General features: G+C 32.8%; 3 protein-coding genes across 6 annotated transcripts in view; 2 read left to right on the forward strand and 1 right to left on the reverse strand.

Moving 5' to 3' along the window:
* Nucleotides 1-633: 633 nt before the first annotated feature.
* On the forward strand, nt 634-3,522 carry LOC123698072 (troponin C, slow skeletal and cardiac muscles-like). Of its 2 annotated transcripts, none has more exons than XM_045644667.1 (4): nt 634-874; nt 1,206-1,374; nt 3,078-3,275; nt 3,409-3,522. In XM_045644667.1, the coding sequence occupies exons 1-4, from the start codon at nt 693-695 to the stop codon at nt 3,505-3,507; spliced, it is 648 nt and encodes a 215-aa protein (XP_045500623.1). In that variant the 5' UTR covers nt 634-692; the 3' UTR covers nt 3,508-3,522. The 2 variants fall into 2 exon arrangements, with proteins under 2 accessions (XP_045500623.1, XP_045500624.1); XM_045644668.1 differs by lacking the exon at nt 634-874 and adding an exon at nt 1,021-1,076.
* Nucleotides 3,523-6,087: 2,565 nt separating this feature from the next.
* Nucleotides 6,088-10,155, forward strand: LOC123697941 (FAS-associated factor 2). The gene is made up of 7 exons (XM_045644518.1): nt 6,088-6,414; nt 6,516-6,765; nt 6,957-7,140; nt 7,616-7,885; nt 8,245-8,419; nt 8,790-8,927; nt 9,471-10,155. The coding sequence occupies exons 1-7, from the start codon at nt 6,280-6,282 to the stop codon at nt 9,627-9,629; spliced, it is 1,311 nt and encodes a 436-aa protein (XP_045500474.1). The 5' UTR covers nt 6,088-6,279; the 3' UTR covers nt 9,630-10,155.
* A 2,989-nt stretch (nt 10,156-13,144) lies between these two features.
* The window catches only part of LOC123697671 (cytochrome b5 reductase 4), a 52,956-nt gene continuing 40,262 nt past the window's right edge, over nt 13,145-25,838 (reverse strand). For all 3 annotated transcript variants that reach the window (XM_045644181.1, XM_045644182.1, XM_045644183.1), the window contains 8 exons: nt 18,782-18,928; nt 18,534-18,602; nt 17,822-18,456; nt 17,177-17,390; nt 16,632-16,819; nt 15,570-15,670; nt 15,046-15,135; nt 13,145-14,375 (listed from right to left, as the gene is read on the reverse strand). In XM_045644181.1, coding sequence (XP_045500137.1) covers nt 14,147-14,375; nt 15,046-15,135; nt 15,570-15,670; nt 16,632-16,819; nt 17,177-17,390; nt 17,822-18,456; nt 18,534-18,602; nt 18,782-18,928 — 1,673 coding nt within the window. In that variant the 3' untranslated portion in view covers nt 13,145-14,146. The remainder of the gene's footprint in view (nt 14,376-15,045; nt 15,136-15,569; nt 15,671-16,631; nt 16,820-17,176; nt 17,391-17,821; nt 18,457-18,533; nt 18,603-18,781; nt 18,929-25,838) is intronic.

Genomic DNA, 25,838 nt, shown 5'->3' on the forward strand with positions numbered 1-25,838 from the left:
GTGCTGTCAACTGTCAAAACCCATTATAAAGTTTTTTTTTTGCTTTTTCTTGGTAAGAAGATGAGTCGATTTGAATATTAGCTTTCATGTTCACGAAATATTTTATGAGTTTTATAATATTATGTATTTCTAAAAATTAAATCAACATATTGAATTCCTTCGACGCACAGATCTCTAAAATACAAAATAGTTTTGTACCGAATTATATATTTTGACAAAAAACTGAAACCGTTCTCAAATAAAGAGATGTTTATACTTTAGTTTAGCTTTAGCTTTAGTATTATAAATTATTGTAATTTATAGCTCTATGGGACAACATAGCGCTAGAAATCCTAAAAATATCACAGTCAAGTCCCTCTTAGTATTTATTATAGCTAGGTATTATTTTTTTAGATAAAATAGATACATATTATAGGTAAGTAGGTACTTTCTTTTTATGTTTTTCCCACAGTTTGACCATGCATTTTGATTTGATAAACTCCACAATATACTCTTTGCTCGGTTATTTTATGTTATTTTGTGGTCATATTATATAAATTTGTATTTAAATGTTTATGTCAGCTCATGACAATCAATAAATGCCAATTTAATAATACCTATTGTCTTAGTTGGAAGGCGTCTTTTTTTCTAAATTTCTCTGTTGTACTTTTGAATATTAATTATCAATAAATTATTATACCAGTTTACAAAAGATGGGAACATTTGATGTTTATGATCCATTGAGAAATGTCAATATAAATTTTACTGAAGAGCAATTAATAGAAATTTCAGAGTGGTTTGATGCAACTTCTAAGCCGCGTTTGGTTATAAACAATGGAGATCCCATAAATGTTATAACTATAGACGATCTCAAACAGTTTTTGGAGCTTAAAAAGTAAATATAGAAATATATAAATAAAGCAGTTTAAAAAAGATCGATAAACGATGTTTCAGAAGTGAAACTTCTTTAGCAAAATCGTCGCCTTAATCCATGACGTAACGGTATTGCCATGACTTGAAAGTGAAATTTTACTCTCAACGCGCTTATTAAAGAAGTCTAATAATTAAAATATCATCACTTGTGTCTTCATGAGTAGGTATTCAGAATTTTCAGTGTCACGCACAATTTTTTAAAGCATCATAAACCAGAAAAAAAAAATAACTCTATTATTCTCTAATTCTAATCGCATAATATGATTAACATATTTAAAATTCATAATTGGTAGAATTCATAGAAGAAGTTTTCATTATCCATCCTATGGAGAAATTATGATTGAAGCAGAAAAATTAAAAGCTGGTGTATCAAGAATGTTAACAAAAGAACAAATGATTTATATGTTGAATAAATGGACGTTGATACCAAATTTAAAACACGAATTAAAATTAGCTTTTAAGGTATAAAAAGTGTTACAGATTATACTTTCAAAATATAGCATAATTATTATGTAGGTACCTATTAGATAGGGAGGCGAGGTAGCTAAATGGCGTAATTCAACGGCGTCGCCGAGACTTATCAAAATCGAAAGATAAAATAATTTTGAAAAAAAGCTTCTATGGTAAAAACCATTTTAGCGGTGGGTTTGGCGTGTACGGATTTTCAAAAATGTAAAAAAAAACAGTAACTTGGGCATTCACGAGCGCGTCAGATATTCATACTACGTATGCCCCAAGTGCCTCTGATAACAATGGTATACTAATCTGCCGGTTTGCGTGGTGGGGATAGGCATATAAAATCGTCAAAAATGCACAAAAAAAAAATTTACTCGAGCGCGTCAGATTTTCGGAAGGGGTGTTAATTAGGCCCCAAGGAAGCTCCCCTTAAAAAAACTGACGATTACGGCGTGACGATAAGTTACGATGAATTTTTGAAAATGCAGAAAAAAAAAGTCCTTTTGAAATACTCGAGCGCGTCAGATTTTCATAGGGGAGGTTTATCTCGGTATCCTGAAAGCATATTTTCTTAATCTGACAAAAATGTTGGTGGGTTCTCTTAATCTGACCGAAAAAGGTTTGTGGGTTTTTTTTTTAATCATCGTTATTTCATATCAATTTTTCTTAACACTCTCAGTTTTCGAGATGTACTCAAAATACCGGGAGTTTGAGTTTTATGATGCTTCAAATAAAAAAAGTTTTAATTATGGACAAAAATGAAAAGAGACCTTTTTTTGGAAAATAAAATTACCTTTTTTGTTTATTTAAACTTCTTTTTTGGAAAAAGTAAAGTTCGCGACTTATATGCTGCAACGCGTTTTTCGGAAGACGAAATGGCTCCTCCAGACTTCCGGTCATGCGGAAACCGGCAAATTTTGTAGTTTTAGTAAGTTTTAGATTATATTCTTCAAAATAAAAATAAAAACAATCGCGCTCGAGAATGCCGGATTAACGTTTTTTTTTTACAAGTTCGCGACCCTATAACTCGGCGGCGTCGAGGACTTATGGTCAGATTAGTTAAATTTAGTCTTAAAACACTAAAATCAACCCCCAATATCTTAATCTGACGCGCTCGAGTATTTCAATATATCGATTTTTTTTTACTAATCTGATCGTCTATCATAGGCGCGCGTCACTACATATAGAGCTAAATAGTTTACAAGGTTGTTCTATTAGGTCTAAGGTATCTCTCATATCTTAAACTGCCACGCTCGAGTATTGCAGAAAATTCCCCTATTCGCCTCCCTATCTATATATTTACCACAAAAATAACGGCCTGAATAATAAGTTAATAGGAGCCTCATTGGTACAGTGGTTAACGCGAGAGCTTGAGCGTAGAACCGAGGGGTCCTGGGTTCGATATCCGGTTGAGATGAAAAAAAGTCTCGGTCTAGCCTGCCAGATTGCCATTGTGATCACCTACAGACTTTTCCTTTACCCCACTAGGGGACATGGGACATCACACACATACACACATATTTAATAAACTTAAAGATGATTTCTAGACTTTGAAATGGCTGATGGCGCATAAAGTGCTCTTCGCCATAAGAAATGAATGGCTTGTTTATTTATTACGAGTCAAGAGCTGCAGATATTTAATGTTTTTTGTTTTTTATTTCTAACAAAAATACATTTTAAAACATATTATACCTACCTATTTTTGTTAGGTTTTCGACACCGAAAAGAGAAGTTTTCTAGACATAGAAGAAATAAAAGTAATTGTGAATACCTATGGTGATGTTTTTAATGAATCGGAAACTTTAGAAATGTTACGTGACGCAAATGTGTCTGGAAATGGAAATGTGTTCTATGAGGAATTTGTTGAAAGTCTTTTTAGCCGGGCGCCTGAACTAAACGAAATAAAGGTAAGAAAAGTGAATTCAATAAGGTATTATAAATAATTTAAATAAGTACTTTAGAAAATACTTAGTTATATTCGCAAGATTCATTGAAATTATAAAATAATCTTTCTATTTTGTTTCGGATTGAATTTCTTAGGCAGAATACTTATATGACGATCCTGATGAAGATCCCTCTGTACCACCTGAAGCTGTTCCAGAGAATATGCAACAACCACCACTAAAAGACTCCAAATAAATAAAGTCTGATTACACTTAACATTGGTATTTTATTTCCGTGTTCTCTAATTCATTCAGATTATCATATCAGAAATATTTATTTATTGTTGCTTTTGAATAGATAAATTAATTCAACTGTCGATGAAGGAAATAAAATGTACCTACTAAGTAAATGTAGGTACATTGCATACAATGTGGAATACAGCAAATCAGAATAAAATATTGCGAATAATACGGGAGATAATATATGCAGTGTTTTTACTGTTGCAATCTCGGAGTAATAATTAATAGGCTAGTTAATTGCTCCGAGGTTGCAATCTTAAAGTATATAATATTACAATAGTATAGGTTGCAATTGCAATGTTTGCAATAGTTCACAAATTAAGTATTAGTTACTACGTAACAATAGTTTGTCCTGCTCCTGGGTTAGGGAAGTCCCTTATTCCCGTTCCGTACCTATAAGTACGGAACCGATACACTAAAAAATGCTCAATTCCATTATATTTCTATTTCTAAGAGAAAATATTTTTATGAGAAATTAACAATTAATTATCTTTAACCTTAGATTACAAAATAAAGTACAGATGGAGCATGACAACCGCCCGTCGCCCTTGTCAAAGAAAATACGAAATCAAAAACAAATACGTCGCTGCACCAGTGCTTTCCGTATGTATTACTCTACTCTTTGACCAGTGCTATAGCGCATATAGTGTCATGCAATACGTCAAAAAGGGTTTGCAATTTTAGTAAAAAAATGCCGTCTTGTGATAATAAAACGCTGTAAAATTTGTTCCCGAAAACAAAAAAAAAGATAAAAAATCGTTTCACAGGTTTTCTGTAGATTATTTGGCTGATTTATTTCTTTAATACGAATAATAATTTTACAGATATGAAGGAATACAAAACTTCAACGTATGTTGCCAGTATTTTGAAAATGAATTTGCCATTTTTATTGGTAAAACGGTAAAATGGTTAAAAGATCTTCAGGGTAATGCTGTTGGATTTTTCGATCGTGAATGTGATTATTTGTATAGTGCACTAAAGGTTCATGATAATTATTAGATTATTTTAATAAGCATAATACATTATTTTGTTACTTTTATAAAGCTTAAAAACGTCATAGTCGTTTTCGCTAGCGATTTAATTTATGTGAACTCCATGATGGATATGATGAAAATAAAATGTCCCGTATTCTCGACTAAAAACTACCGCTATTCGTATTCATATATTATGAAAAATAAAAAATAATATAATTATTATAGTTAATATTGAAACTTTTTTTATGTAATTTATTTAATAAAAAATTGAATACAATTATTTTGTCCATATATAACTTTAGTAGGCAGGTACTTTATGTAATAAAAGAATTTAAATAAAAATTAAAACTTGACTTCTCATTTATGTATACCTATAGCCTACGTCACTACCGCCACTAACATAATAATTCAGATCATTGCAATGAAACCTCACAACTCAAAATCGGTCCAACGGTTTATACTGCAGGGCGTGTCAAAGAAATATTATACATACATACATAAACTCGAAAAACATAACCCTCTTTTTTCCGTAGTCGGGGAAAAATTTGGGAAATTTTTCAATATCTGGCAACATTACACGCACACAGAAGCACCGTGTACGTACAGTGCAGCGGCGAAATGACAGCACACATAGCTTTATTGAAAATGACGATAAATTATTCGGTTTAGTTCGGCAACGCTCCATCTGTCTTTTATTTTGTAATCTAAGTCTTTAACATTGTTTGAGTCGATTTTTTAGAATAAAATAACAAATTTCTATTTTTTCCATTTTTAGTTTGTTCGATTCCCGGTCGATGCAAGTAATTTTTCGAAAATCTATGAATGCAGTTTTATTTCTTTTTAAAAATAAAGGAATGTTTTCTTTCAGCAAAATTTGCTATAGTAGAGCCATTTTAATAGGCAACATTTGACAGTTCAACAAAATTCAACAACGTAACCTAGTAACGACGACATAGAATAACATGATATTTCGTTTTGTTAGAACTGCACATTTGCTTAACTTTTTTCAATTACAATTACATATTTATAATAATAATGACCGATACAAGTAATTTTAAGATTTCATTTTACTGATAAACCATCCTAAACATAATAAACAATTTCTGAATTAAAAAACTGACGTCGCTACAATTTTGTGTCAATAAACCTTTTTTCTTTTTAAATACTAGAGACGTTACTCTAAAAATCGAAATCTGACATCTAGAATCGAATGCATTGATTAATTGTGAATAAAAATCATCATAAATTAATAAATTCGATTGACAAATGTTTCAAATCCGTATCGATTAATACACTTTAATCGATGTTTTTAAGCAGGTTACCTCTCTTCGAAGATAAAATTGATAGACGTCAAATGTTGCCTATTAAATTGGCTCGACTATACCTATCTTCAATAATGGCCTTGTAATGGCCCATCAAAAATTTCCACAGTTTATAATGTACAGTTTAAAAATTGTAATATTTCAGTACCTAGATCTGTGTCCATTTGATTTCCATGGACACGACTTTTTGGTTTTGACAATGATGAATGACACAAGACACAAATAATGACATATCTCAATTCTCAATAGATGATGTCGGAAAACTGAAACAAGATTTCTTTAAAGTTATTGTTCAAAACTAAAATAAAATTAAAGTATTTACATATAACATTTAAATAATTGCATAGGTTTAAGGAGATAAGTACACGTATGTAGATTTACGAATATTTAATTACTGTTTGCGATTTTGTTGTTGTTTATTTTTACGAAAAAATGGATATGGAAGACAATGCGATGGGCCTGACCACAGAACAAACTGATAAAATACTGCAATTTCAAGATCTAACTGGTATTGAGGATATGTCAATATGTAGAGATGTTTTACAAAGACATCAGTGGGATTTGGAGGTAAGTTTTTTATCGAAAGTATGTTATATCGATCAAACAACGTTTTTTAGGTCATAGATCTTTATATTACTTTTACTGACAATTTTTGTGTTAAATTTAAGGTAGCGATACAAGAGCAACTAAATATAAGGGAAGGCAGGCCTTCCGTGTTTGCCACAGAAGCGCGGGCGCCCCCAGTCGTTCACGACCACATAGCACAACAAGTCTTCACAGACGATGCCCCAGAAGGACCTGGCGGCGTAACTGGCCTCTTCCGTTATGTAGTTAACCTAGTTGTATCTGTGTGCTATAGTACAATATCATCAGTTTTGAATTTATTATTAAGTTTCATAAGGAATGATGACCGAAGATGTAAGTATTCATATATTACTATAATTTAATTTTATGAATTGATTGTAGTGTGAAAGTTATTTTTTGAACATATTATTACCTAACAATTCATTCAATGAAACTGCATATTTTACTTGTAACTTATATTGTACTTGTATTGTTGACTTGCATCCATATAGTATACTGTCATCTAATAATTATATTTACTTCAGTGGTCACAGATCCCCTGGGGGATGTCATGGGATTCATCAACAACTACAATTCACGTTTTAACCCACACCCTGTATTCTACCAGGGCACTTATGCTCAGGCACTGAATGATGCCAAAAATGAACTGAGGTTCCTCATTGTATACTTACATTCAGAGTCCGCACCAGAGACATTAAATTTCTGCAGGTAATCTATGCATACAATGCTGTTACAGTATACAATGGAAATGTAATGCCTAATTGCATTCAATTTATTGTTTCATATATTACTAGCTGTGCTGCACGGTTTCACCCGCGTGGCTCCGCTCCTGTTGGTCTTAGCGTGATAATATTATGTTGCGTGATAAATTATGCCTATATTACTCGTGGATATTGTAACTTTCTAATGTTGAAAGAATTTTTTAAATTGGTCCAGTAGTTTATGAGCCTATTCATTTTAATCAAACAAACAAATTTTTCTTCTTTATAATATTAGTGTAGATATTGTATATTGTATGATTCTTACTCAGAAAACTGTTTCAATTTACAGGTAAATTTAATATTCTTCTCATTTTAATATATAATTGTTTGATATTGCGTATAAAAAAGAACACTAACATTTTTAATAGCCAACATTTAAAGCTACTGAATCTTGATACACACATTGTTTTTTTTTCCTCCAGGAATACTCTTACAGATCCCGGAGTAATCCAATATATCAATACTCATGCTCTCTTCTGGGGTTGTTCAGTTGACACCTCAGAGGGTTGGAGGGTCGCACAATCAGTTGGTGGGAGGAGATATCCGTTGCTGTGTGTGGTGTGTGTGCGAGACCACCGTATGACTGTGGTAGCAAGGAGCGAAGGGTCATGTTCACCAAACCAACTCATAAATAGATTACAGAGGATTGTTTCCGAAAATGAACCGTACCTTACTGCTGCTAGGGCCGACAGGTAATGAAGTACACATATGACATATAAGTTTTAGATATTTATTTCATTCATCATAAAATTTATTAACAAACTAGTAGTTAAATAAAAGTAAATACTCAAGTATAAAATTTTGCAATTATGTAATAAATCATTTATAATTCTATTTTTTTTGTCAGTAAAATATAAGTATACCATAGAAAATCAACCTGTACTATATGTACAGATTAATTGCCAAAATTAAACTACCTGTTAAGTTTGATCATCTATCATCATATTATGTTACAAGGTCATCAAAGCAACTATTAAATAAAAAATTAACATTAATAACTAACATTTAAAAGTTTCACAGAATTATAATTAATTCTTATTACTATCTTCAGAGTGGAACGCGAAGTAACAGCGCGTCTCCGAGCTGCCCAAGATGAAGCGTACGCTGAATCATTAGCCGCTGACCAAGAGAAGGAGCGGCGTCGTGCGGCTGACAGAGCTGCACGAGCTCAACGCGAGCACGAGGACCTGCAGCGAAGGGAGCAAGAGGAGCGGCATAAACTAGAGGTGGGTGTGGGACAATGACAAAAAAGATTATTATTTGAGAAATACTTTAAATTCGATTTATAAGTGAAGCATTATTTATTGAAAATAATGCTTCACTTATAAAAAGTTTGTAAGGGTGGATGGACATTTGTTTCTAACTTTTTAGTCTTTCACGTAAAAACATTCCAGGAAAATTATATTTTGATAATGTCATCTCTTCTATTTGATGTTAAAGCTTACAGGAAACCTGGAATTTATTTGGAAAAAGAGTCAATCTGAACAGTTTTATTTTTTTTATTATTTGATTAATTGAAAGAAATAAAAATAAAAGCAGTCATTTAACAATTTAAAATTATTTAATAATTGCAGAAAATATTTGGTTATTCTACAGGTGGAAGCAGCAAGAGTTGCAATAGCGGAACAGTTACCTGAAGAGCCAAAAGCTGGTCCAGAAGCATTGGCCCTGCTTATCCGTCTGCCAACTGGAGAGAGGCTTACTAGGCGATTCCTTTTCGCTAATACTACTAAGGTGAGTCTATAATTATTAAGTTATTGCATAGCTTCTATCGCGGGCTTTGAGCGCGGGGACCGAATCCAGAAATTCCGTAACGAAAAACCTCACGCTCCCCACTCCGACGGGCGGAGGTGTGGCTTGAAGGCATAGCATGCAATAGCTTTACCGCGGCAGTTCCCGAGTGCCACACGTCTTTTTCATTGTTTAATTAGTCTTATAATGTTCAAGAAAGAGAAAGATTTAGAAAAGAAAAATGAATTTGAAATGTTTGTGATTTAATTTTTTTCCAGAGTATTGCCCTTTGGATGTAAAATACATACACAATTACAACTCATTTAGAGTACTTCTAATTCCAAATGTTTCATAACTCTGTACTCTGTTGCCTATTTTATGTTTTTTTTGTGAATATGTTTGGTGAAATTTTCAGGCATATCACTCAGTTAATTTAGAAACATAAAAACATAAAATATTAGGTAGCGATTCTGAAATATGGGCATTATCTCTCTTTAGGAGAAATTCTATTTTGCTCCTTTAATGAAATTAACATTATCATTTCAGGATCTCTACGATTTCGTCTTCAGCCATCCACAGTCGCCTGAAGAGTTTGAAATCACGACAAATTTCCCGAAACGTGTCCTATCTCGCGGCCACTCTAAACTCGTCGACGTTGGCCTCAAAGATCGCGATGTTCTCTTCGTCAACGATGTAAACGCATAAAATGTCAATAAAGATTAAATTACTAGCCGTTAAGAAACATTGTTCTTTTTTTAATTTAGAATACAAATCTTTTTGTTATCTGTGGCGAATGAGCGCGAAATTTCTTATATTTATTCAAATTTTAAATTTTGTTCTTCGGTTTTGGTTACAAATTGGTAGAATATGTTTAGTTCATAAAGCAATAGTTACGAAAAATTTGGTTGAAAATCTTTTATTTTGTCTCGTTTTATTTTCTATTCATATTGTATAAATTCGGACAAATTATGGTGTAATGGTATATAATTGATAATTGTGTAATTTATTGTTGTAAATATTTTCATTATGCTCATTTAGTTGTGAAGCATTAAGTTTTAAGTTCAATAGTAAATGATTACTATGGACAGTTCAAAGAATTACATATTTGGCATAATATTATGTAGTTACTAAAAAATAAGTGAAGTTTTTACGAAATAGGATTCATACCATTTTCTTTCTATGTAAAGTATCTACACAATTTTCTTTGACAATAAAGATATTTCTAAAAACATGTCGCTGGATTATACTTTTAATGTGTCCATTTATATATGGAATTAAAATTGAAAAAGTAAACAAAAAGACATTTCACGATATCCATGACTAATTGTACATGTCCCCGTTTTTAGCGATTATATCAATCATATTAAAAATTAATATGAGTACGTACTTAATAAAATATACAAGCCCTAGAATTTCCTATAAAATGTTCATAACATGTCTAAAGGTCACAAGTTCACATAAAAGAACATAAAAAAAATCACAACAAATGTTGTGCCTTCACATAACCTTTAAATCCCAAATTTCAAGGACAGGGTTGTATTTGAACTTTACTTCAGACTTGAGTCCCTTATAGGTATTTAAGAACGTAGCTAGAAGATGCTAACTTTAAGTCACCTTTTGTTTGTACTCAGTTGAAATATAAATGTTTGGAACCGAGTATCAGTATATTGCATAAAAATAGGCATTTAACATTCTTAGTGTTGAGTGTAAAACATTTGCACGGAATTCTTGTGACATAGTATAGTAATATTATTAACAGATACTAAAATAGTCTGCTCAAAAACAATCGGTTAAAAGATTGCACTGGATAAAAATTATTAAGTACTGATTAATGCCATAGCCCATAACCTTCTAAAATTAGATTCTTATATTCTATCCAAACCGTGTTTCTTCTGAGCAGCACATATATTATTTTATAAAATTATAATTATTGTCATGCTATGTATACAAGTATTGCGTGTAATAGTATATCTATACATTTATATGTAACAGTATATCAATAAATAAATGTGTTAGCGGAGTGTTTTATATTCTCGATGTCTATTTCAGTAATATCATTAGATGGAAATTTCAGTGTTTAAATTAAAAATCATAACGCATCACAAGCAAATTAAAACTTTGGTAAAAAAAAATCTTATTTGTTACAAATTCAAAGTATGCGTGTAAAAGAGAATTTTGATTACATATCTCTGATTTTTCTGTGTTTTTCAAATTCCATGTGTTTTTATGAGTAATTAGAAACATAATTGTATAATAATCCTTTTATATGTACAGTAGTTCAAAATAATATGTATTGTAAATAGCTAGAGGATACGACATGGTATAAACTATAAAAAGGAATATAATATTGCATTGATGTTTGATGTGCGGTGTCTCTAAGTTTACTTGAAATATTGATACAAAATGTTTTGTTTCGGTTCATTCGAATACAATATGTTTTAATGTTGTTGTTCTGTCAGTAACAATATTTAAAAAAAAATCTAAAAATTTAATGTAGTCAATACAAAACAAGCATTCTAAATTAGCTTTTTTCTCTGACTTGGGATCAATTGTCTAATTTCATTCGTTAAATTTATTAAGCTATTGCATAGCTTCTATCGCGGGCCTTGAGCGCGGGGACCGAATCGAGAAATTCCGTAACGAAAAAACCTCACGCTCCCCACTCCGACGGGCTCGGAGGTGTGGCTTGAAGGCATGCTATGCAATAGCTTAACCGCGGCACACTTCTTTTTTTTTTTCTTGAAATTTCAGATATGAACCGCATTGATAACCAATGTAGTATAAAAGTTAAATTGTAATAGAAATACAGCGAAAAATGTTTTTTTGTGTTCGTAGAACTAGGGTTGGCATTACGTCAAATTATAAATTAAGTTTGGTTTGGTTGCATTCCAAAAGGGAAGCTTGTTATGATTCGGATATTTTTATTATCTCTATATTAAAATAGATTTTATTTTTATCTGCTATTCAAGGTTTATGGTGCATTGGAATAACGGCAATAGTGAACTATTGTTTAATATATTATCAGGAATGATCCTCCTTTTATCTGGAATATTTGAATTACGATTAACAACTTATTATCATAATTATATTGTCTATAAATATGTATGTAACTACATATTTACAAATTTTGGCACTATAAAATTCGTCATTATCCCAATGTTCCTTAAACTAAATAATAAGTTGTGTATTAGACGGTCAAGTCAATTTGTGTCACTTATTATCTCGGTTTATAAAATATTATCTAGGCGCATGACAAAAGATCGTAAGCACAGAAAAACAGTCGGAATAGGAAACGTATCAAATGTCTTAAAAATATCAGCCAAAATTTTCAGGCATTAAACGGAATGCAACGTAATTTTATACATGCCCAGTGGTAGAATATATTATGCAATAACGATATAAGTAAAAAGTTGTAGAAAGGTTACCAACACAACATTAATTGATCTTCAAAAACGGCACAATAACGCACACACTATTAAACGTCAAAGTGAGATGGCATGATTAAATTATCGTGAGCGAAAAAGAGACAACTGAACTAATAAGTAATAAGGCACATTTCAAAGGGTCGCTCCCAAACCTATCTACAGATTTCTACTTATAATATCATTGTTATAAAGTCATCTCTAGTACATACTTGATCGTGTAATAACTAATGCTACATTTCAAAACATCCGCATTTATTTTCTTGCATATTATTTTGATTTTCAACGCTCGCAATATGGCCGGTGAAGATTTTTACTTGTGATAAGTTATGAAAATTGCAGTGAGAGTACCAAAGGTGCTGAGGATTTGTTACTGCAAGCATTTAGTTTGATATGATTAGTGTAATGTTTTGTTGTAATATAACAATGTTCCTTTATATTGTGTTTTATTTAACAACCCTTTTCCTAACGACCCTGATCTTATGAAATTCGATATTTAATTAATTTCTCTAGGAAAGCTACATTAGTAATTACTCTAGAGTCTAGATTTTCCATGGAGAGTATTAGCTGTCCCTAGAGACTTAAGTTTCTTGTTGTTATTATAGTTCCCGGGAAACAGAATCTTAGTTGACTCGATGTGGCACTGCTAATGAAGCATTCGCAAATGTAATGGATCTCATTTCTAATGTTCTGAATTATTCGCAATGCTCACTCAGCACCTTATCAACATCATGCATGGGTTTCAAGTAGTAGGTATATTGGGAAACTTAATAAATTGGTAGAAAATAACACAACATATCTGTCAGTATTTTCATTTTATCTATAAACCAACTGCATACCAAAAAATACAATGTACACTTAAAACAAATATTACTTGGAATGTAGGCACTTTAAATTTTTACAACAAACCAAATCACCTAAGTATAAAATAAAATTTGTTACTAAAACTAAGTATATTAAATCTATATTAGAAACTGTCCCAAAATTTAATTTTAAAGGTTAGAAAATATAAATTGTTTTCTATAGGTAGGTAGGTAACTTTAAAGTTTGACTATCGTTTATTAGAAGATTTATTTACAATTTTATAATTTAAAAACTAATCCGAAATAATTTTTTTGATCCATTTTATATAACAATGACTATTTATTTGAGCGAAAATAGAAAATTAAACAGCTATTTATTATTTTCTGTCGTAATATAAAATAAGTAGGATTTTTTGTAAGTAGTAAGTAATTCAAATGCAAAGGTATTTTAATTTTTTTATGGATGGATTATATGAAGGCCTGTAATACACACTGAGCGAGCAATACTCCAAATAAAACTTCGATTTTCACTTATTTATTGGTATGGAATCATTAAGTAAATAATGTAGGTAAATATACCATAGCTTCATTGTGTATCCGAGGCCTAAAGGAACATACCTAAAACTTATCCTATGTACGTATATTCAATAGGTTAGTATTTGGATAAATTATTTTTTACAGCATTTCGGATTTTAATGAAATAGTAGGTAAAGGTAATTGCCGCGTACTATTCAAAGTTTACTTACATTATGTCTCACTCACCGGACGTGCTTAGTGCTTTTTGCATAATCTTAACAATACTAAATTATTATTTTTATTTAATAGTTACTAAATAGGTAATTAATATTCCGACTTAAATAACCTATTTTGTCTTTTAAATACCATAACCTTCATATTTATAGAAATATACTTTATAAGTGCAGGACATGTAAAAACTATTTAAAAATACATTGCACATCACATTATTATAATAATTAAGTTTAATTAGCTCTATATATTATCCGATAAACGCATGTATATGGCTTTCTTTCATGCCGATTTTCTTTAATAAGTCCATGCCGGTGTGTGTAAACTCCGTAGGTCCACAGAGACATGCGAAATGGGTGTTCTCTTCCGAGGAATTGATAGATTCTTTTTTAACCACTTGAGAGAGTATGTCGAGGCTTATTCTTCCTTTCAGGCCGGTCCAAGCTGGTTCGTTTGACAGGACATGTAATACGTTTAATCTGTAATCAATCAATGTTTTAGGATCAACAACTACATCGAAAAAAAAACAATAAAAGTCTACTTAGTTACTAGTAAAATATAGCAATAGGTGCTATTTTAATGTTGTATAATATACTAGCCGCGCCCCGTGGTTTCACCCGCGTGGCTCTGTTCCTGTTGGTGTTAGCGTGATGACTGATGATATATAGCCTATAAGCCTTCATCGGTAAATGAGCTATCTAAGACCGAAAGAATTTTTCAAATCGGACTAGTAGTTCCCGAGATTAGCGCGTTCAAACAAACAAACAAACTCTTCAGCTTTATAATATTAGTATAGATTGCTTTCAGATTGATTACAGGAAGTAACATAGGAGTGAATATTCTACAATATTAATAATTCCATTATAGAGTAAGTACATATATAATATAATACTTATATGTAATACTAATTATTACTTATAGGCTAAGCCCTAAGGAATAAGCAGATAAACTCTTTTACACGAAAAATGGTAAGCAAATCATATAGGTCAAGGTATAAAACTAATTAGTTGAATCATAAATGGTTAACAAAATTAATACTTTCATTAAGTGTAATTAATAATTGTTAGTATCAAGTGAACAATAGATAACCTCGTTCACGTAAAAGAGTGGCAAAATATCTATCGTTACAAAATGTAATTTAATAAATACCTGTCGTCTTGTCGAGAAATTTCATCAAATTTATCTTTGAAAAGTATATCCTCTTCTGTTTTGTTGAAGAATACTAAATGTAATCGTTCGCTGAAATGAGAAATGTTTATTAAAATTTTAATTTAATAAGCATCTAGTGTACCAGCAAAACGTTCCAAGGTCTTGAAAAACGGTGTGTAATTTTATTTATTACATTACTGGTGGAAATTTAAAATCAAATTATTTACATTTTGAAATATGAAATACTTCTTGTGTCTTTATTGTAGTTAATATCGTGTTTTTGAGGTTTGTAAATCTAATGGACAATATTTTTATCACTATTTCACTACTTAATCTTTTTTCTAGCAAGTACCTAAATGATAACAACTTTTATAAAGAGATTGAAGACAAGACTTGTCGCGAACTAACTACAATAAGGCACTTACTATTGGTAGAAACAGATAATATTATCATTATAATCAAGACAAGCTAAGTTTCTTTGAATTAAAAACTTTATTGCATTCTAGAGATAGATGAAGACTTACCATTTAGGATTAGATCTACCCAACATAAACCTCAGCAAGCCTAACATTGGTGTTATTCCCGTACCAGCTGCTATAAGGTATAAAGTCTTCACTGCTTTCAACTAGAACGAAAAATAATACATTAAAATTTGTTTTCGTTGAAACAGATGACGTAGAAGTTATGATTGATGAATTGCGGGCCAATACTTCAATATATTATTATGTGAAAATTTTACGAGGTGAATTCTTTTGCGCAAAAATTTTAATGTGTTTAAGATATTATATTAGAGCAAACGTTAGACGGCTTCCTTTACATATTACTTCTACTTTATCTAACGTGCAAAAACTTAAATCCTAAAGGTTATCGAAAATAAACATCTGTGAAGTCAATCCTAAAAGGTATCAAGAATTCGTATAGTTCAACTATCTAGATATTTCTCGTTAGATTGCTCGAGATAAGGCGTTTTACTGCATCGTAGTTAATGTCCGGGACTAACCCGATTCATAAGTCGACCCTTTTAAGAAATTGAGGAAAAGTAGAAATAAATATTACATATTGTAAGACAGGAATTATATACACGATTAAATGCACAACCACTAAAATAGCTTTTTGTGATTATTTCTGGTCAAATTTCTAACTTTTTTAACAAAGTAAAGGTCGTTTAAAAGTAGCCCTAGGCTACTTACTAACATTATTGCATAATAATGTTAGTAAATTCAACACATCAATTAATAGTATCCTAAGCAATTAATCACTAACGCCTCCGTTTAAGTCCTGGTGCGATTTGTTCAACATGAAAGATTAGGAATGTATTATATACCCTTACAACCTTCTTGCGGAACACGGTTATGTACTAAATATACACCTATATCGTACTACTACTCAGTGTGGGTCACGCTACTTCTATATGAGTCAAGATACACGGAACTATGTACCTAAATATGGAAGCGTGACGAAATGTAATATAATAAAGAAAATTATTAATAGCTACCTCTATTCCCAGAAGGGGATTGATCAGAATATATATGCGACTAATTTAGTTAGAGGAAGTATATAACAAAAGCAATCACTCTCCAACATACCGGTAGCAATTGAAAATTCCCATAAGGCCCCGATATCGTAATTAAATCACCAAGTTTCAAGGATGTTAGGTGCGGAGATAGCGCTCCAAGTTCGTAGCGCTTAATCGTTAATTTTAGAGCACTGAATTCATTGCTCTGACTGTCCCAACCGTCTCCAATCGGTGTGTAAGACCGGATACATTCAGAATCTAGAAAAGTTACACATTAAGAACACACAAATACTGCCTAATTACTACAACTAAGTGACAGCTTAATTCAATATAAAACAAAAAAATGTGTGCGTGTACTAGTGTACACACGTAAGAAGTGAAACTTCTTTATGACCTTATTTTTCAAAAAATAATTAACTATAGGTTCTGTGATTTGCTATATGCAACTTTACAGAAATACGTCGAATCTCGCGTGGTAGGGATAAGAAAAAGATGGCGTGTACCGGAAAAATGTCACGCGACGAAAAAATGTTACACTAAATTTTTTTCCAACCCCGATAAAGAAGTTTCACTTCAATAAAAATACTAGTTCTTCAAAATACACAGAAAAATAACCTGTAGTATGATGAACTCGAACGTGGTGGCCCAAAGGGACTAGAGCCGGTCCTGCTATCGGAGCCAATGTAATAAGACTGGTGTCATGGGACACTTTACTGACGTCCATTACACGGCACTCCATTTTCCTCGGAGTCGTTATTTGAATAGCCTCCCCGAAAATCGTTTCACCACATCCCTTCCACACTTTATTTTCGGCTTTCATGGCCACTACCTATGGAGGACAAATAAAGAAAATAGTATGGTGTATTTATCTCTATGTGTTGTAGTAGAAAGGATTTTTAATGACTTAAAAGGTGCTGCTTATTCATTTTCGGCGAATTTCATTGGCAAACAGCCTATGTCTTAAGGGATATAGGTAGATACTATAATCTATATTCTATAGATTTAAATAAAATCATTTAACGCAGACGGAGCCACGGACTTTCAACAGTGTAGATCAATCCGTTTATATATTTAAATGTTTTGAAAAGCGAAATAACAAGACACGTGAACTCTGAACGGGGTGTCGACCTTTACATTAATAAAGCACTAACGTAAAAAGAAGAAAAATATACACGTTAGTTCAACGTACTAGCAAATAAATATTCATTTATAATTATATTAAAGCCATATTTCTATTTTAATATATTTAATATAACTTACTTCAATTTTACCGCTTTCAGAAAATACCCTTAATTGCAACGGTTCCACTAAGTTCCCTTCTGGTATTAGTCTAATTGTTCTGAGCCAGCTGTCGGTTGCAACCTCGATCAATAAGGATCCTTCTATCAACTTCGCACACCCACCGGGGTTAGCTAAAGGTCCAGTGTAAATGGAAATAATAAGCTTTGCTGATGTTTGTATCCAATCGAATCGCAATGAGGCCGGCGAGTCTTTCAATTTGTTTATCGTCTTAGCAGGACTCGACGCTGCCCTTCGGCTGATCGATACAGGTAAATCGCTCGACTGAATTAAGCTCTGCATAATCTTACTCGGGGGACTACCTTTGACATTTTCCTCGCTTTTAGCCGTGATCTTTTTCCTAACGGGCGTTATGCAATTGGCTAAGTTCTCCATTGATTTCCGGACGAGTTCCTGCGCTTTCGATGGCTCTTTTAGTTTGTCTGATTTTGTACTTGATATCGAAGAATTGAATAGTTCTTCAGCGTCTGGTCGATCAAACGAAAGTGGACCTACCAGACATTTGGCTAATAAGGAATCATAGTTCACCCAGGGGTGTACTTTGTCAAAGAGTTCTGTAGCATCCATTCCAGCACCACGCATTAATTCTTCGGGACCTGATAAAATAATCAGATTTTGTTACTTAATAATATGTTAAATAATACAGATTTGAACAAATTATCGAGTTACCTACCTCCCGGATGATATGGTAAATAATGTGTAATGTTATATACTCGTCCACGAATCGCTAGCCATGCATCATCTGTAATAAAAGTAAATTACTCTAATAAATGAATATGCTTACACAAACAATTTTAAAGTAGACTTTCTCTAGTGAACCTATAAAAAATCCATGTAATGTAATGTAACTACATTTAGTTAAAATTAATATTATTTAAAATTACATAAGTATATTACTTTGACATTTAATTTAGTACATACTTTGTGTTTTATGTAAAGCAAGTTCTGAAGGCGAAACAGGTCGCATCCGCCCACCGACGCCTGTGAGATCTTTTCCGGAATTCCCTAATCGTATCCAGTCCATAAGACTGTGGCCAGGCTGAAGAGCACATTTGTTCCGAGGGTTGCCTATAAACAAAAAAAAAAAAAACTTAAGATAACATTAATTCCTATAGGAGTTACTACATTTAGAAAGGTGCATATGGGTATTGATTAAATCATTATTTACCAAACTTGACACCCAAAAACGAATTACTTAAAACTCTTCTTCTTATTGCGTGATAAAAATTATTTTAATATGAAAACCCGCAACTCGATAATCAAACAAATTACAGAACTTAACAGTTCCGAACAAATAAATAGCTTAATTTTCTTTCCGAGTTGAAATATAAATCGACATCAAAGTTTTCAAAGTTTATCCAGACAGGTTTCTTGAAGGACCATTGGAATTCAATTGGAGAATACGAAAATGTTGAGGAGTTAATGAAATTGTTTAAAAGTTTGGTTTTTATTATGATAGATATATATATCTACAATAATACTAGATAACATTTTTTGGTAAATATGAAGGAACAATATTGAAGCTTATTCTAAAATATGACGAAATCTTTTATAAGCTCATAGATTTATCCGCACATTACGTTGTATTAAAATAATGGAGTCTCCAATATTCTACAAAGGTCTAAAATCAAGTTTCATCAATGTATGTGGGCGGGGATTTCAATTACATTGCCTCCTTGATGACGTTAAATTTTCACAAATAGGATGAAGCTATAAATAGCATATTTGATACTTTTGGTAACTTCGTTAAAATTTCGTCTTTAATTACATTGGATATTAAAATCGAATGTTTCATCACAGTATAGGTAATTTTAACTCAATAAAGTTCATCGTATATTTGTAGAGTAGTAACCTAACCTAACCTAACCTAACCTAACCTAACCTTATAAACAATCACACCAATGCTTTATATAAATCACAGATTTAACCCTTAGCAGGTATTGTGGGTCAAATTTGACCCAGAAGCGCACATTTTCGGTTATAATTCTTTAAATATTTATGCAACGACTATGCGCTTCTAAGTATTCTCAGTGCGTCGCTAGCTGCAGCGGGAGGTGGATGTGCAGCACCGTGACTATCTTAGGAGCGGAGGTATGTAGCTTTCTGGGTCACAGTCGACCCACGACACCAAATAAGTAACTTTTTTCACTGAGTGTAATTACTTACTTTTTTGTTTTATTGTTTATTTGTACTACATTGGAGGGCTTTTTGAACGACAGACAAATCGAGGAGTTGATGGACGACTTAAGTGATGATTTGGAATTGAAAATGAAAGAATACCAAATGTAAACCAACTTTGTGACGACGAAATCATCAGCGATCGAGACAATCCCTAATCTGTTAGTTGCTCAGAAGACAGTGTATTTGGAGTAAGTTCTGACGACAGTGAAAACGAAGAGGAGATACGAGAATAATAGAAAATATACGTGGAACGAAAATACGAGAGATGAGAGTGAAGAAGATGAGGATGATATTTGATGGTAGAAGTCATTTTGGTTTTGGTTGTCATTTTTTTTATTTTATGCTGATTTCAGAAGCAATTTATTTTTTTGTTATAATAAAGATATGAGAAGTTCCATTAATATATTTTAGTTAAAGTTTTTCTAACATTTCTATTTTTTTTTATGTTTTAAGTTCACACTAACCAAAAAGTGCCATAAAATAAGGTTAATTACAAATCCGTGTAAAACATGATATTTTTTAAATATTCTAAAATTAAATAAAGTTAATTTTGTAAAAAAATATTTTTTTATTTCTTATCTAACCATATTTTATACAAATAATAAAAAATCTACGTTCTACAACAGATTGTTTGGTATGGGTTGAATTTGACCCACGATACCGGTAGTGTTGCCAAAAAAGGCGATACCAGCTAAGGGTTAAAAAAATCGGTTTTGTTTAAAAAAAAAAAAAAACAAACACGAAATATTTATGAGAGATATTATTATTCTTCTCTTTATATATTTATTTTTTCTCCTCTTTCGAGGGTAAAATTAAAACCAATACACGGGCCTGAGCCAAGTGCATTGGTTTACACGATACTTAAGTAGATGTGGGTGTATTGCTAAGAAATTTTCTTGTGAGACGACAGGTATTAAGAATGACTGCTTTTTGTATAAGTGAAAGTGTAGATAACGGCATTTGGAGTATTTTCAGATTTGAAATGAGTGACTTTGGGGTGACACCGGTTGTAGATATTACAATGGGGATGATGTTAACAGTGTGTACTTGCCATTGTCGTTTAATTTCAGTAGCGAGCTCAATATATTTTGACATTTTTTCAGTGTATGTGTTAAGAAGATTGTGTGTGTTACATACTGCTATATCAATTAGTAATACTGTGTTTTTAGTTTTGTCAAATACTGTTATGTCCGGCCTGTTAAAATGTATAGTCTTATCTGTAATGATTGTTCTATCCCAGTAAATTTTAATAGAGTCATTTTCGAGGATTGTGTTAGGCTTATATTTGTAGTAGGCGATTTTTTTGGAAACAAAGGAATGTTTGTGAGCTAAATTTTGATGTATGATCGCTGCCACCTGATCGTGTCTATGTTTGTAGTCCGTTTGTACTATGGATTTGCAAGCACCGGTGATATGTTGGATAGTTTCCGAGCTACTATGACATCTTCTGCACAAATCAGTTGGCAAGTTAGGAATGCGGATGATATGTTTTTGATAATTGCGGGTATCTATGACTTGATCCTGAATGGCGATCATGAAAGCTTCAGTCTCCGGAAACAGTTCGCCACGCTTCAGCCATTCGTTCGATGCATCTCTATCCACGTGTTGTTGACCAAGGTCGGCATGATGTCTCCCATGTAGAGATTTCTGTGACCACAAATTCAGTTTCTGTTGTTTATTGTATAATTTGGGCTGAAAGTTTTTATTACTTAAATTAAGTGGGGTTAGTTTAGTGTCTATTTCTGTAACGTATTTATGTAATTGTGAACGTTCTGACATGATTTGAAAGTATGTTCTTAGTTTTACTATTAGATTATTGTGCAAATTCTGAATGTCAATTAAACCGCGCCCTCCATCGCAGCGTGGCAATGTAAGGCGTTGTATGCATGTCCTAGGATGGTGTTTTCTGTGTGCTGTCATGTGTGTGTTGATTATACGTTGTAATTTTAATAAATCTGTTTGGGACCAATTTATAATCCCAAAAGAGTAGGTAAGAACTGGTATCGCGTAGGAGTTTATAGCTTTAACAGTGTTGCGTGAATGAAGTTGTGTTCGTAATATTTGGTTAAGTCTTACTTTAAATTTTTTTATTAAATCTAATTTCGCCCGTTTTTGATGAATTTGCCTTGACTGATGGAAACCTAAATATTTATATGTACTGTATTCGTCCATGGGTTCAATTTGCTCACCGCTATCAAGTAAATATGTATTATATTGTGATTTTCCTTTAATAACTGAATGTATTTTGCACTTGTCCACCCCAAACTGCATTTTAATATCTGTAGAGAATGTCTGTGTAATGTCTGCAAGTTTTTTAAGTTCCTGGCTATTTGTGGCGTATATTTTGATATCGTCCATATATAGTAAATGTGAAAGAGTGAAGTATGAACCATTATGTTTTAATTTAAAACCTAAATTAGTGTTATTTAGTAATTCTGACAATGGATTAAGGGCAATGCAAAACCACAGTGGACTGAGAGCATCTCCCTGGAAGATACCCCTTTGGATTTTAATCGATTCTGTAGTTAATGATACATTTTGATATTGTAATTTAAGCTTGGTTTGCCAATGAAGCATGGCTGTACCTAGAAATGATTGAAGCATAGGATGAATTTTATAGTGTTCTAGAATTTGAAGTAACCAACTGTGAGGAATAGAATCAAACGCCTTCTTGTAATCAATGTACATAGTGTGAATGTTTCTGTTTTTGGTTTGTGCCTGTTTCATTACGATTGCGTCTATAGTTAACTGTTCCTTACAACCCTGTCTGTTTTTTCTACAACCCTTTTGTTGTTCCGCGAGTATGTGATGGGTATCAAGATGGTGGTAAATTAGGTGACTAATACATCCTGTTATTATTTTATATATAGTCTGTAAACACGTTATTGGTCGGTAATTTGCAGGGTTTTGGGGGTCTCCACCTTTTGGTATCATGTATGTTACTCCATGTAGAATAAATTCAGGTAACATGTCTGGTGAATGTATAAATTTATTTATGTGGGCGTGAATAAATGGTTGTGTGCATGTGAGTTTCTTGTACCAGTAGTTGTGTATGTTGTCAGTTCCAGGGGCTTTCCAGTTGTGAGTACGATTGATAACTTGAAGGAAAGTGTCTATGGGAAGGTTATCAAACTCCATTGACGTTATGTGAGTTGTATCAGAAGTTTTTGTTAACCATGTGGCGTTAGTGTTATGTTCTACCGGATTCTCCCATAAATCGGCCCAAAATTTATGAAATTCTTGCGATGATGGTGCGTCAAAAGTCTGAATAGTTTCAGAACGATTGTCGCTAAGGGTTCTATAGAAAAGCTTCTCATTATTTACGAAGGTAAAATTTTGTTGTTTACGTTTTGTACAATTGGTGTATCTTTTTAATCTACATGAGGCTACATTTAACTTTTGCTTTAAAGTGTCAAGAAAATGTTGCGGTTCTGTGTTTGGCTCCTCGTGTTGGGAATGTGAACGGTATTTTAGTTTTATTTCGTTAACAGTTTTAATGATTTTGTTGTTTCTATTTCCTGCTATGAATTGTGTTAATCTGCCTATTTCGAGTCTATATTTTTTTATTTTGCTTTCGATTCTTCTTTGCCAAGTGGGTTTTCTGTTTTTGCTGGTATTATCTATATTTTGATTACTATAAAACTTTGTTCCATTACAAAGGGCTGCAGTATAAGCAGCCGAATAAATGATAGTGTGAAGTGAACAAAAATCTAACTCATGATTTAAAGTTTTCGGGATAACCGTTGTGTTAAGGTGACTTATAATTTGAGAGAGTTTTCGTGATGGCTTTTGCTTTGGTATGTATGGTCTTGTTTCTGGGTTAACATTCTTAAAGTGTTCTATTGCATTATTAAATTCAGTTTCAATTTTACTATATAAGTGACTATCGTGTGAAATATTTGGGATAGATGTATCGATGTGTGATTGAATTCCTGAATCTTGGCGTGTAAGTGTGTTTAAAGTGTCTATTACTTCTTCATTTAAACTAAAATTAGTATTGTCAGTTATTGCCGGTTGTATGTTGCACGATAGGTGAGTATTTGATTCCAATAAATTTTGTTCAACCTCTTTTCTAAGTTCACAGATTTTATGTGCAAATAACTTATTTCTAAATATAATTCGTCTTTGATCTGCAATTCTTTGTTCTGAGATGTGTGTCAAATGTGGTAGTTTTTCTATAAACATAGCATGTAACTTACTTCGGTAGGCTGTCAAATCGGATTCTAATTCAGTTACGGTTAAGTAGCTTCTGATAATTTCTTCATTCATTTCGTCTGTCCACTTCATTCTTGTATTTTGTGTGGAATTTATGGATGTTTGTTGTGTGGATTCATTTGTGTTGTAGGGTGTTGTATAACTGTTATGTGTAGTTTGTATTTGTTTTGTAACTTCATTATAAATTTGATCTAGTGTTTCTTGTGGTAGTAGCTTATTTCGTAAAATCGCTCTTTTTTGATCGCCTATTCTTTGTCGAGTGGCCTGCATGTTTGAGTATTTACTATTAAATTGTAGATGAAGAGATTCCAGGTAGTTATTCATTTGTGTAGTCTCACATTTAGTTATTATAAGGTATGTGCGCCATATGAATCGGTTCATATCTTCAGTCCATTTTTTTCGCGCACGTATTTGGCCAACAGTGGGTGCAGGGTCGATGGCTATTGCCTCCTGCACAACAGTTGTTGTCCTTGTAGAATATAAGGAATAATCGGAAGAGGGGGAGGAAGTAGAGGAACGAAAGAGAGTATGAGTAGAGGATGGTGATGGGGCATTGGAAAAAAGGGAATGTTCAGATGATGCAATGGATGATGGTGATGATGATCGGTCGGCTGTCGTCCATTGTTCGAGGGGAACCCGCCTGCTCAGTCCCCCGTCGCCAACGGTTCGCATGCTGTCACATCCAGCGTTGGCTCCAGATGTGCCCCGACGACCCCCGGGCAGCGGCCGCAAATTATATCTTTTATTTGTACTATCCATATTTTTCTCCATAAAATGGGTGTGTCTAACTTAACGTCAACGTTTGGGATCGTTGGTTTAGGTAGGTGTGATAATTATTAGGTGGAAAGATGTTTAGACCACAATATCCTGTTCCCAGTACCCGTAAGCCCCCCCACCACGACAAGGTGATCCCATGGGGGGGATATATATTATTATACCTATTTAAGACGAGCAAACCGGCGTTAAAAGAAGATAGCTACAGCCTTGGAAGTATAATTTCGGTATAATGAACACATTATAGCTTGCCGCGGCGGTAATAGCAAAGAATATCTACTTAATAATTCTAGTGTAGTAATGGAGAGAATTTCTGGGTAATGATCAGTTATTTCTCATGACACCCTATTAATAACTCACTGAGGAGATTATTACACAACCTAGTTCAAAAACTTTTGACACATTTACTACGTAATAAGACGATTATATCAAGAGCTAATAATAATCGGGGTTCGAGACCAGGCGAGCGCGCAGGAAATAAATTGATTTTTCAATTTATCTGCGCATGTTGTAACATCACCACTGCTCGAACGGTGAAGGAAAACATCGTGAGGAAACCGACATGTCGAAGAATTAAAAAGTTCGACGACATGTGTCATCCGCCAACACGCACTTGGCCAGCGCGGTGGATTATGGCCTGTACCCTCATAGGAGGCCCGTGTCCCAGTAGTGGGAACGTATATGGGCTGATGATGATGATGATGATGATCAAGAGCTAATAAAAATTCAAATGCTAAATATCATATCCAAAAATATATCTACAAGATAAAATATTCATTATCCCCATAAAGAACGCAGAAGCGAGCCT

Source organism: Colias croceus, chromosome 15 (genome assembly GCF_905220415.1).
Source record: "Colias croceus chromosome 15, ilColCroc2.1".
Taxonomy (NCBI): Eukaryota; Metazoa; Arthropoda; class Insecta; order Lepidoptera; family Pieridae; genus Colias; species Colias croceus.